Source organism: Capricornis sumatraensis, chromosome 4 (assembly GCF_032405125.1).
Source record: "Capricornis sumatraensis isolate serow.1 chromosome 4, serow.2, whole genome shotgun sequence".
In the NCBI taxonomy this organism is placed as follows: domain Eukaryota; kingdom Metazoa; phylum Chordata; class Mammalia; order Artiodactyla; family Bovidae; genus Capricornis; species Capricornis sumatraensis.
In genome coordinates, this window is record NC_091072.1 from 124,204,806 (window position 1) to 124,217,835 (window position 13,030).

At 32.6% G+C, this 13,030-nt stretch overlaps 1 protein-coding gene across 1 annotated transcript in view; it reads left to right on the forward strand.

The window, feature by feature from the left end:
- The window catches only part of ERGIC2 (ERGIC and golgi 2), a 45,376-nt gene that overhangs the window by 11,029 nt on the left and 21,317 nt on the right, over positions 1-13,030 (forward strand). Inside the window, exons 4-6 of the mRNA XM_068970411.1 lie at positions 2,228-2,274; positions 3,792-3,862; positions 8,818-8,858. Coding sequence (XP_068826512.1) covers positions 2,228-2,274; positions 3,792-3,862; positions 8,818-8,858 — 159 coding nt within the window. The remainder of the gene's footprint in view (positions 1-2,227; positions 2,275-3,791; positions 3,863-8,817; positions 8,859-13,030) is intronic.

Consider the following 13,030-nt stretch of genomic DNA (forward strand, 5'->3'; position numbering starts at 1 on the left):
GAAATGCCTTTAGATTTAAATTGTTCTGAAAATAAAATGGTTTAATTTTTATACATAGTTTATTTTAATTCTGAAGAAATAGTCCTTAAAAATTCTCATTATGAATTAGGTAAAATATTTTAGAATCATTTGAATACTGGTTAAATTATAAAAGAGAGGTTCTCTGTTCATATATTTGTTTAAAAAGGTTAGGAGAACAGAATGTATTTTTCGTTAGAAGTTGAAAAGATGGAAATTGTTTGATGTTTTAAAAGTGTTTACTCTTTAGATTTTGAAATATCTTACTGATCTGCCTGAGCTGGAAAACAAATTATGGTAACATTGTTTATACTTAAAGCTTGATTGTTGTAAATTATGTATAAACCATATTTTAAGGTAAACATCACTTTTAAGCCTTTGAAAATAATAGTATCTTAATTAGGAAACAAACATACTTTATTCATATCATTTGGATTTTTTAATTGATTGAAGATAACAGGTTTATAACATGTAGGTTGCACTAGATGGCAGGAAACATTTACTTTTCAATTTCAGTCCCAGATCTGCCAGTTACTTGGTGTGTGACTTTCGAGAACTGACTAACTCTATATCTGCATGTGCTTCAGTTTTCTTTTCTGTAAAATGGGGATAATATTTATACTACTTTCCTCTTCAGATCAATGAGAATTCAGTCAGTCAACATTTGTAATAGGTCCTTTGTAACCTTGGGCAAGTCATATAGCTGGCTTTTTGGGCCTTAGTTTTGTGATCTGTAACGTCAATATTATTCTTAATGCCATTAGTTTTTAAGGAATTTGTTATTTTTCTTATTTATTTATTTTTTTAGCCCCAATGAAACACTTTTTCTTCTTTACAAATGAAGTCATGTAGTTCACCTCAAGTGTAATGGGGATGCCCAGAAGCCTGTCCACTTGGCTTCATCTTCTGGTTCCTATAAAATCTCGTGAGCCTAAACTCCAGGGTTATTTGACTACAGTCTGAACTCTAGACAACTTTAAGACTACATGAAATTCTAAAAATCCATACTCTCTGTTGAAACCAGATGAAAATTATTAGGGTGAAAAAAAGTTTTGATAGGAGGCACAGGACAGACAGGACTAATACTGATTGTACTCATTCTGTTTTCTTGGTGCTTAATTCTTTTTGAAAATTAATTTGATTTGAACTGATCATTTGAAAATAAGGCATTGAGCGAGTCTTTTTAAAAGGCCATGCAAAACTTTAAGAATCAGATTTGTTTTTTTCTAGTAATTTTGGTACATTTATTTTGACTTACACAGACCTAGTTTCCAGTATGCCACTTCCGTGGTTATCTGGTCTTAAACTAGGCATGCATTTATACTTCTGTAAATACCATTGCTTATCTGTAGAACTGAAGCTGTCCATTTTATAGGTCCATGATAAAGAATAAAGATTGTGCTATTTGTAGCATATCAGGCATAATGCTGGATGTATGGTATTTATTTGATAAAGGAAGAAAGACTTTCAGTTCCTACCTTTTGATTTTGAAAGTTTTACATTCTTTAGTCACATAGTCTATATAAGATTTATGTAAACAGAGGTTAATACTTTTTTCTGAGTTGCTTAGACTTCTCAGTTGTAAACTTGCCATTTAATTAAAGGATACTGTGTTTAAAACTTGTAAGTCACAATGGCTTTTGGAATAATTAACGAAACTGGAGCCGATTATACAGAGTGAAGTAAGCCAGAAAGAAAAACACCAATACAGTATACTAACACATATATATGGAATTTAGAAAGATGGCAATGACGACCCTGTATGCAAGACAGGAAAAAAGACACAGCTGTGTATAACGGACTTTTGGACTCAGAGGGAGAGGGAGAGGGTGGGATGATTTGGGAGAATGGCATTCTATCATGTATACTATCATGTAAGAATTGAATCGCCAGTCTATGTCTGATGCAGGATACAGCATGCTTGGGGCTGGTGCATGGGGATGACCCACAGAGATGTTATGGGGAGGGAGGTGGGAGGGGGGTTCATGTTTGGGAACACATGTAAGAATTAAAGATTTTAAAATTAAAAAATGAAAAAAAAATAGAATTGTTACTTTTGAAGAGCCTTTGTTTTGGCCATATGAAATGCTATACAAGTTCTAACTGACATTCTGTGTGAAGTTCAAGTTTTTCATAGATCAGTTGATTTTTATTGCTCATGTTTTGTTGATCAATTAATATATTATAATGTTTCCTTTTCATTTTTTAGCAAATTGAGAATCAATATAGATATTACTGTTGCCATGAAGTGTCAATGTAAGTACATCTTTAACTTGATGAATGCATATATAAATTATGGTTAAATAATTGCTGCTGCTGCTAAGTCACTTCAGTCATGTCCAACTCTGTGTGACCCCATAGATGGCAGCCCACCAGGCTCCCCCATCCCTGGGATTCCCCAGGCAAGAATACTGGAGTGGGTTGCCATTTCCTTCTCCAGTGCATGAAAGTAAAAAGTGAAGGTGAAGTCACTCAGTCGTGTCTGACTCTTAGCAACCCCATGGACTGCAGCCTACCAGGCTCCTCCGTCCATGGGGTTGTCCAGGCAAGAGTACTGGAGTGGGTTGCCATTGCCTCCTCCAAATAATTGCTAGTAAAAAGTAAAAAATACTGGTTGTTTTAACTTTATTTTCCCTTTATGATATTGTAAAATACTGTTGTAGTGTTATTTAAGAATGCAAATAAGAATGTTTTTCTCCACAGCTTGTATTTTTTAAATTTCTCCTCCATGAAGAGATTTAACTTTTACATTAGTATGATTAAAATGAAAGAAAATTGGAGGAAATTTTGATAAGTCAAAGTTCTAGTTTAGGTATATCTTGTTTGGAGTACAAGTTTTTACACCCACCTTCCGCAAACATATCCTATTACTGTTTAAATTTACAACCCTTTTCTTTTACTTTTGCACACAGATTCAAATCTTTTAAGTTAATGGTGGTGTTACCATTTTCTGTTTTCTTCACTGGCTTCACTCAATTATACTGGTAGAAGTGAAAAAATGGTTTTATTCCAGATAGATACTGTTTGAATCAGTATTGCTCTTAGAAATGAGGATGCTTTTTCATCTTAAATTGTATGTAAAGTGCTGCTTGAAAAGTAGAGACCAAGAATTCAGTAATTCAAACAAAAGTTTTTAAAATTGTAAACTCATTATATCCAATTAAGGAAATTCATTTCTAAGAGATTTCATCTAAATCTGTTTCCCTTTTCCATTTATATTTTCTTATGTTAGTGGTTTTAAGATAAAAGAAATATTTTGTATCTAAACTATTGAGTTAGTATTAATACCGAATTACCATATTTTGCTTTATTATAGATGTTTGAATACCAATAAAATTTTACCCTTTTTAAAATAAATTTTCCCTATTTGTTGACTATTTAGATGTCATCAGTAGCTTTGCCTTAAGATTTTTTTTAATCTCTAAAAATAATTATTGTCATTAATATTTTGTTCAGCAGCCATTTAATACTGTGATTAGTTTATTGCCAATTTTTGCAAAGCTCTTCAGTTCAGTTAAGTTTATACTATTTTTACTGTGAGATTCCAAGTCATCTTTCTTACCGAGTAAAAAGTAGAAAAAGCATTATTAATTTTTGAAGTTATTTCCACCGAAACTATTCACTACTGTTTTAACTTGAATAAATAAGCGGTATAGGAAAGTGATCCTACATATTTGTGAGTTTTCTATTATTCATCTTAGTTTGTTAGTTTATATCACATAGTTTGGTTCTGAGCATAGAATATAAAACTTCCAATTTTTTTTTTTATGCAGATGTTGGAGCAGATGTATTGGATTTAGCAGAAACAATGGTTGCATCTGCAGATGGTCTAGTTTATGAACCAGTAAGTTTGATTCACATGTCATTTTCAGTTGTATGCTTTGAGGAATTTTTCCCTTGAAAACAGTTTTAATATTTGCTTTCAGTTTTGTCTGAGCTAATTTTTAAAAAAATACATTTTCTTAATTCAGGAGTCATGAATGACAATGTAAGTCAGCTATACTTCAATAAAAAATAAAACAAGAAAATAAAAGTGATACATTTCCTTTGTAAACATTTAGGGGAAGAAAAAAGTTATATTTGGTACTAAAGCCTTGAGATAACTATTGTTAGCATTTGGATAAGCCTCTATAACAATAACCTTGTACTTATTTTATATTTTTTGTTAATTCTTCCTAACAGTTCTTTATCTCATTTATACCGTTGCTAGAGTGATGACATTCCTTTTTTTCTGATGATTTAGAAATTCTGTGTCCTATTTGTATTCTTCTTTTACCAGATTTAATTCCTTAAAAATGTCTGAGCTACATTTCTCATGTAATCAAGAATGAAGCAGTATCTAAGAGGAGAATTTTATATACATTTACTTTTTTTCACCTACCTTCACACCTCCATTTCCCAGACCTGGTGAAATACTGACATTGTCTTATCGTTTTCATTGCACAAGTTGTGTGTAATAAAATTAATTTATCAGAAGACACCAGCACATTATAGGGGCAGATATCACATTACAGGGGCAGGTAATAACAGGTCCTGATCAGAACTAGGCCTAAAGAAGCTTTAGAGAAGAACGCACAGAACTCCCAGCTAGTTTGCCTGCTGGCTACTCTGTTGGCTTTGTGGTACTTAAGTTTACTCATCCATTCTTGAGTTGTTTTGTTTACCATTGACAGTTGTGAACTCTCTATAAACAAAATTGGAAAAGTGAAGACTAAAGGTGATGGAGGATTAGAAGTAACTGAATGTGTGGAGGAGAAAAAGGAAGCCCTTAGGTTAGTTTTGATTACCAAGTTATTTTTAGTTTATAGCAGTAAAATGTATTTATGCCTTTTCATACACACTTTTAAAATAAAGTTTTCTAAAGAAAAAGTAACTTTTGTTAGTGTCACTCTGAATCTCTCTACTTCCTAACTCCTTTACTCCACTCAAAAAATTGATATCAGTAATTTTTAATGAGATTAGTTACCTTACAAAGTCAGGTACCATGTTACTGCATACTGTTATCTGGAAGTTTGGGTGGTGATTATTGTCAGGCACGTTCACATTTTTATTACATTTCATACTATTTTAGGAATAATTCTTCAACTTTCACTGAGTTTTACTGCTTTTATTTTCTACACTTCTTTGTTTATTTTTTTTTATCATTTTTTAAGGGACTTTTTGTGGCTTCTTTATCACAGAAAGAATATTGGGATGGACATGTACACTCTACTATATTTAAAATAGATGAACAACAAGATCCTACCCTGTAATACAGGGAGCTCTACTCAACGTTACATGGCAGCCTGGTTGGGAGGGGAGTTTGGGGGAGAATGGATACATGTATATGTATGGCTGAGTCCGTTTGCTGTCCGCCTGAAACTATCATAACATTGTCGATTGGCTATAGTCCAGTATAAAATAAATTTTTTTTTTAGGAATATGTGGATCATGTTTTGTGACAGACTGCCATTCTGTCATTCCGTTGTTCATACATGTAAAGTTGGCTGAGGATAGAATTCTTGCTTTATGATACTTTGCACTCAGCTTTGTGGACATTCCTTTATTGCCTTCTGGCACAATATTTTTTTCCTTGTAGGGAATGTATTTATCTACTTTCATGCTTTCTTTCCTTTACTTCTGAAATTCAGATATTTATCCTATATATCCAAATGTAGGTCTCCTTTAGTTGTTTTTGGCTATTGGTGATATTAGTGATCTGAATTTTTAAGTCTTTTTTGGTTGTTGGTTTGCTTTAAAGACATTCAGAGTAATACTTTTGCTTCTGCTTTTAAAGATTCTTATCAAATGATGTTGACTTTCCTGGAGTGGTTCTCAAGATTTTATCAACTCCTGCATAAGATGAATATTTTGAACTTTGCCTCTGACTTCTGAATCAATCTTTTTTTTCAGTGCCTTCATTATGTATACTTCCCACTTCTAATATATTGCAGATCACTCTATTTTTTCTATCTTCATGATGTTAAATCTCATTGAGAGATATTAGAAAAACTTTTCTTCTTATTTTTAGAAATGGTATCATAGAGGAAAATTAGGCCTTGGACCTCAGATTGACCACATCCTTCAAATTAATGAATCTTTTTTGTCTGTTTTCTTGTTCTTCTTTTGGATGGGAAGATGCATGGCCAAATAACTGATTGAGAGTTGCAGTAGGCTCTGCTTCTTCTAAGTAAAGTTAAAGCTTCGGAAGTTTTTGAAAAGAAAGGAAGAAGTCACACTGGGTTCAGGATGGCAGAGTGCATCACTAGGGCACCACAGTGTTTCTTTTCCGTGTTTCTTTTTTGATGGGGTAAATTTAGCTAAGGTAATTCTTTTTTTGTTTAACTGGTGTGACTGTCTTCATTAGCCGGCAGCTGTGGCAGTAATTTTGCTTAATTGATATTACTGTCCAGATCACATATAAGCTGGGAGTAATACTGCTGTGGAATTCAGTCTCTGGCATTGATCGAATTATTGAAAGTGTTCTTAGGATGGACGCTGTCTTTTCCTCAAGTGTGTTATTGTCTTTTATCACCTGTTTCCCCTTTTACTGTGAATTGGCAATTTAATTGCTGCTTGCATGAACTTTCCTTGTCTCATGACATTAATTATGTGTTGGGCTATTTTCTCAATTTAGTCTCCCTTGTATGCTGTCTTGCATAAGTTTTTAAAAATTTCCAGCAGGTGGATGCTAATTTAAAATAATTCAAAACAATGATATAGTTTGTGTCCTCATTTTTCTGTTTCTTTAAGCGTTGTGAGGATTTGAGGAAATATCATCTTGAGCTTATCCACTGAAATTTATTTATGCTATTTTCTAGCAGTCTCCATATTCTGAGTGTCTGTCACTCTTTACATTTATTAAGTCTCTGATTTTTTTTTCATGTACATTTTTTCTGGATAGCTTGTCTCTCTAGCTAGATGCTAAACTCCTGAGAAGAAATTGCTTGATATTTTTCTTTTTTTATAGTTCACAAAATGTAAAGCATAACACATTACAGATATTAGACTCTGATGGATATGTTAGAATTATGTAATTGTGGCAAGATTATTGATTATTCCATTGTAACAGTTTCTGCCATTCTGTCCATCATCTGCAAATAGAAAAGTTTTATTTTAACTGTCATGAAATAAAAGTCATGTCTTAGTCATAAAGCTAGAAACTTAATAATATGTATACTTCTTATATGTATACTTAAAAATTGTATGCTTTTTATCAGTAATTTTTAAAATGTTTAACAATGTTTCTGGTAAGTATTCACTCCCTTGTCCTAATTTATATTAAAATATTTCAGAATTATTATTAATGTAAAATTATTTGAGATAATTTTTACTTATTTTTAAATTTTCACTCATTCTTTTAATATGCAGTCTGAATATAGAAACTTAATTCTAATAATTTTATAAGTTTCTAAACCATGATCACATTATGCTATGTGATAGCTATTATTTGTTTAAAGAAAAGAACCATTTTTAGGGATGTGAGAAAGTGAAAAATCTGAGAATTGGGCTTATACACTGACCCTTACTACCTGTGATTTTGAAAAAATTTTTTAACCTTTTGAGTTCTTTTATATATATAAAAGAATAATAAACTCACAAGATTGTTATGAAGATTGAGATAATAATTTAAGTAGCATGTGGCCTAACACAAAGCCACTCTGTGGTTCCTAACCTGCTGTGTTAATCACTATGTTGAGCAGTTTGGGGATACCAAAGGAAAAATTGCAGTCCCTGCTATCAACAATTTTATTCACAAAGTAACTGGGGAGCAGGTGCGTGTAGCCTCATCCATTTGCCTTGGTGTGTTTTTAGGATGTTAGCATTTTCTCTGTGTGCCATGGTGTGAAAAGGTTGCAGGAGGAGTAACCAAAGTGATTTCATTGTAATCAGAAAGAAGGGGGTGATTTAACCTGGAACAAATGGTGTATAGAATTTAGACTGACTTTAGGGTCACAATTACAGGAGAGGTAGGCTCCAGGTTAACGTAATTAACCAAAGGCATAGAGTTAGAGCTGTTTGATGGAATGAGGGGTTAAGACCAAGGATTTGTAGAGAGAGAGTAGTAGGTCAGGACATGTTATGGAGGCATCATTAATAATAATGATGAGTTAGAACATAGAATTAATATGTCTAGTTATGAATTGTCTTTATAAATATCAAAGGTGGACTTGCTATTGAAAAATTAAATTATGGGTATTGCCACAAACCATGAGAGCTTGCCCTTTTCCCTCTGAGTCTACAAAATAACAAAATTTGTCTTTGAATTGATGATTATAGTACCTAGGTAACATTTCTTGAATTATTCTTTTGGTTAATACATTTGGGAATTACAGTGACATTGTTTAGCTTGTTTCAAAACTTGTTGATTTTATCGTGGTAAAATACCATGACAGAAACGTAGGCTTTGTATGCTTGAACACTATAGTTGAGCTGTATGAGTTTTTCATTTCTTCTTCTTTTTTAAATGCTTAAGTTTCTTGCTGGCATCATGTAAATGATTTTAAGCCCTAAATTACCATTATGTACATGTGATAGATTGCATTGTATCCATTCCTATAAACGTAGGTTTTTATAACAGGAAAATATTTGCAGTTAGTAAAATTTCTATATACTACTTTGAGTATAAGTGTTTTTAAATTTATATTTTTATATTTAAACTTATTAGTTTGACTTATGGAAGATTAAATGTAAATTACGAATACTTGTTTTTAACGGCACTATAAATTTGTTCCTTGCTCAAAGAAAATTGTTTTAAATTATGATATTAAAGCTGGGAGAAATTGACAGTTCTGGTGATTATGTTTTGCTTCATTTCAGGCAATATTTGATCTTTCACCACAGCAAAGAGAGTGGCAGAGGTAATAACTAAACAAAGTATTGTGGTTCATAGAAATCTAGATCTTGCTTTGCTTATTTTGTCTACTGTGAATTATTTATAGATTCTTCTAGGCATTTGTTTGAATGAAATATTAACAGAATACAGTATATAATACAGTCTTTATGATTTCAAAAGTTTTATCCAATCTTTGGAATGTCATATCTTTTCTCTAATCCACTTTGAACCATAAATACATTTTATTTTACATTTAAAATTGTATTATCTATTTAAATATTTTTAAAAGCATATATGATCAAATTTGAATATAAAGGATATTACATGAAAATCGAAGCCTCCTCATCATTCTCTAAACCTAGTACCACTGACGAGTGCTAATAACCAGTTTTCTGCATGTGGCCATATTTGCTTATGCCTTTTTTCCTAATACAAATGGGGTCATTCACTACATCTGTTTTATAGCTTGCTTTTTCCAACCTAACCTTATATTTTGGACATCTTCCCACTTAAGTATATACAGTGGTATATTTTATTCACAAGCTATAATAATTTTTGGATACTTATTGATGGGCATTTAGATTGCTGACAGGTTGCTAATATCAATGCTCAGTGAAAATTCTTGAATATAATTTCTCATATGAATATATGTATATATTCCTTATGTACATGTGTGAATATACGTATATAAAATTTCTAGAAATGAAATTTCTCTTTTAGATAATATTTAATGTTTTGATAAGTTGTCACACAAGGAAAAAACATTTCTAATGATGAGGTAGTGATTGTTAATCAAACTTATTGTGGTAATCATTTCACCGTATATATGTTTATACCTTAATCTTATATAATGTTATATGTTAGTTATATCTCAGTAAGATTGGTAAAAAATTTTGATAGATAATGCCAAGTATCTTCCCCAAATAGTTTCATTTATACGCCACAACTATGTGAGAGTACTTGTTTCTTTAACCTCACCAACAGTGGATATAATCACTTTTTTTTTTTTAATTTTTGCCATTTTGATGGATGAAAAATGATATTGTACTTTAAAATTAACATTTCTTTATAAATAAGCTGAATATCTTTGATTTTTTTTTCCCCATTTGTATTTTTGTATGAAACTCCTTGTTCATGCCATATGCCCATTTTGCTTGGTCATTGGGTTTCTTCTTACTACCTTTAAAGAGTTCTTTGTATATTAAAGAAATTACTTTTTTATGGTAAATGGTTACTGCATTCCCTCTCTGTCCTTTCTTTTTGGTTTCTAGTCTGTGTCTTGTGTTTAAAAAGGCATTATCAAAAAATAAATAAATAAATAAAAAGGCATTATCTAATTTAAGATTATTAAAAATAAATTTTTTTACTCATCCTTTTCTTTCTTTCTATTCCCTAAGTATTGGTTCATTTCAAATGCCTTTCTCTTTTAATTTCCACTTCCATCATTTGGAGAGATTTTAAAATTAAAGTTGAAACAAATGTAGTTGAACAAAATAACATTAGGTGTCTCTGGGCTTCTAGTGCTTTTAGTAGAGAGCTGTCCAGGAATGAAATGTATTACTTTATTCTAGAAATGTTAAAAGTTATGTCTGCTTTCATCTGGAATTTTATTCAGTGTTCAAAATTAGTAATAAGTGAGAGACAAGATTGTGTTTTTACTATTAAAATTATAAATATGTTCCAGCATACAGTTTTCCATTTTTCATCATAGTGCACTTTTTCATATCCCTTCATCTATGGAACATTAGCTCGGGTTTTTAGTGGCCTATTTGAGGCTCACACACACACACATATGGTTTGTTGTCATCAAGCTCTTTTCCCACTGTCCAAGCAGTAAAAGTTGAACTCTGGAAATACATGACATAGAGAAATATGAAGGTTTCAATTTCTGCTAGCATTAGCTACAAAGTTTTTGAGTCTCTGTACATGCATACATCTAAAGATGAAATCTGACCTCTTGAAGCTTCCTAAATTATTGTGTTCTGCTTCCAAACAAATATTTGTGAATGGACTAGAGATGCCTAAGGCCTAACAACCTAAATAATGTGCATACCAAAATGTTCTTTTCCTGCAGAATTTGCTAAAGATATTTAAGTTTTCTTTCAGTTCTTCTGCTTTCTTAAATATATAGGATCCCAACTAATCTTTTTCCTGAAGTAGTAAATCTCAAACTCTGGACATAGCCTTCCTGATTACAGCTATTTATTTCTACTGATTTTACAGTGTAAAAATGACCTTTTATTTTAACTAGGCCTATTTTACCAATGTCCTCAGTGGGTGATGCATATGTATTTTATCTTTATCTCTCACTTGCCCTTCTAGAAAATGTTTATTATTGTATCATGATAGGATATAAAGTATATTCTGATTTATATTTGCTTCTTCAGGTGCTTCTTTGTTTATAATTTTTCAAAATTATTTATGTATGTTTATATATGTTTAAAAACTTTTTATGAGTATTTTTAGGTTCACAGCAAATTTGAGTGAAAACTGTAGAGTTCCCAAATATCCCCTGTCCGTTCATATGCATGGCCTCCACCATTATCAATATCTTGCACCAAAGTGGTACATTTCTTCCAGTTTATGCACAATATGAAAGTGAAGTCACTCAGTCCTGTCTGACTCTTTGCGACCCCGTGGACTGTAGCCCACCAGGCTCCTCAGTCCATGGGATTCTCCAGGCAAGAATACTGGAGTGGGTTGCCATTTCCTTCTCCAGAGGATCTTCCCAACCCAGGGATCAAACCCAGGTCTCCCGCATTGCCGGCAGATGCTTTAACATCTGAGCCACCAGGGAAGCCCATGCACAATATGAATACATCCTTATTGCCCAGAGTCTGAAGTTTACATTAGAGTTCACTCTTAGAGACGTGCATTTTGAGTTTTAACAGATACCTAATGACATATACCCAGCATTATAGTATCTGTATTTTTGCTGCCCTGAAAATCCTGTTTTGTCTGTTCATCCTTCCTTCCCCTCTGGGTTATAAATTTTGTACTAGTTGAGTTTGAGTTCTAATATAGATGACTTTGGATGTTAGTTATATAAAGATACAGAGTTAAAGTAGGTGAAATAGGATTATATCTAAAGAGGTTAAGTTATTGTTGAAAATGGTAGAAATAGAAGTAATACTTTTATTCTTGGTCTTGTTCAGAATAAGTAATTTCATAAATTATTGTAAATGTAAGAATTCAGTTTAAAAAAATGTCTTCAAGCAACTCTGTTTTATTTTGACTATATTTAAAAAGAAAATCTAAGCATGAGTTCTCAAATGTATACTAAGCTCTCTATAATCCTATACCCTATATGCTGATACTCTTTAAAAATTATAGGTAGAATGTAATATTTTGTTTAAAATGATCATGTCATAGAATAAAGTTCAGGTTACTTCAGGAAAGGCAGATACCAGGGGATGTTAAATTTCAGTGTGGCCTAGTTTGTACTGAGAATTGGATGCTCGTGTTGTGGATTTATACCCCAGTCATCTCCACTTGTCAGTTCAGTTGCTCAGTTGTGTCTGACTCTTTGCAGCCCAGGACTGAAGCATGCCTGGCTGCTTCCCTGTCTATCACCAACTCCTGGAGCTCGCTCAGATTCATGTCCTTTGAGTGAGTGATGCAATCTGAACTTGCCCTTCTCCTGCTCTCAGTCTTGCCCATCACGGTCTTTCTAGTCAGTCAGTTCTTCGCAACAGGTGGCCAAAGTATTGGAGCTTCAGCTTCAGCATCAGTCCTTCCAATGAATATTAGGACTGATTTCCTTTGGGATTGAGTAGTGCAATCTCCTTGCAGTCCAAGGGACTCTCAAGAGTCTTTTCCAACACCACAGTTCAAAAGCATGAATTCTTTGATGCTCAGCTTTCTTTATAGTCCAACTTTCACATCCATACATGACTGCTGGAAAAACCATAGCTTGGAATAAATAGATGTTTGTCTGTAAAGTAATGTCTCTACTTTTCAATATGCTGTCTAGGTAGGTTATAGCTTTTCTTCCAAGGAGCAAGCGTCTTCTAATTTCATGGTTGTGGTAACCATCTACAGTGATTTTGGAGCTCAAGGAAAGAAAGTCTGTCACTGTTTCCATTGTTTCCCCATCTATTTGGCATGAAGTGATAGGACTGGATGCCATGATCTTATTTTTCTGAATGTTGAGTTTTAAGCCAACTTTTTCACTCTTCTCTTTCACTTTCATCAAGA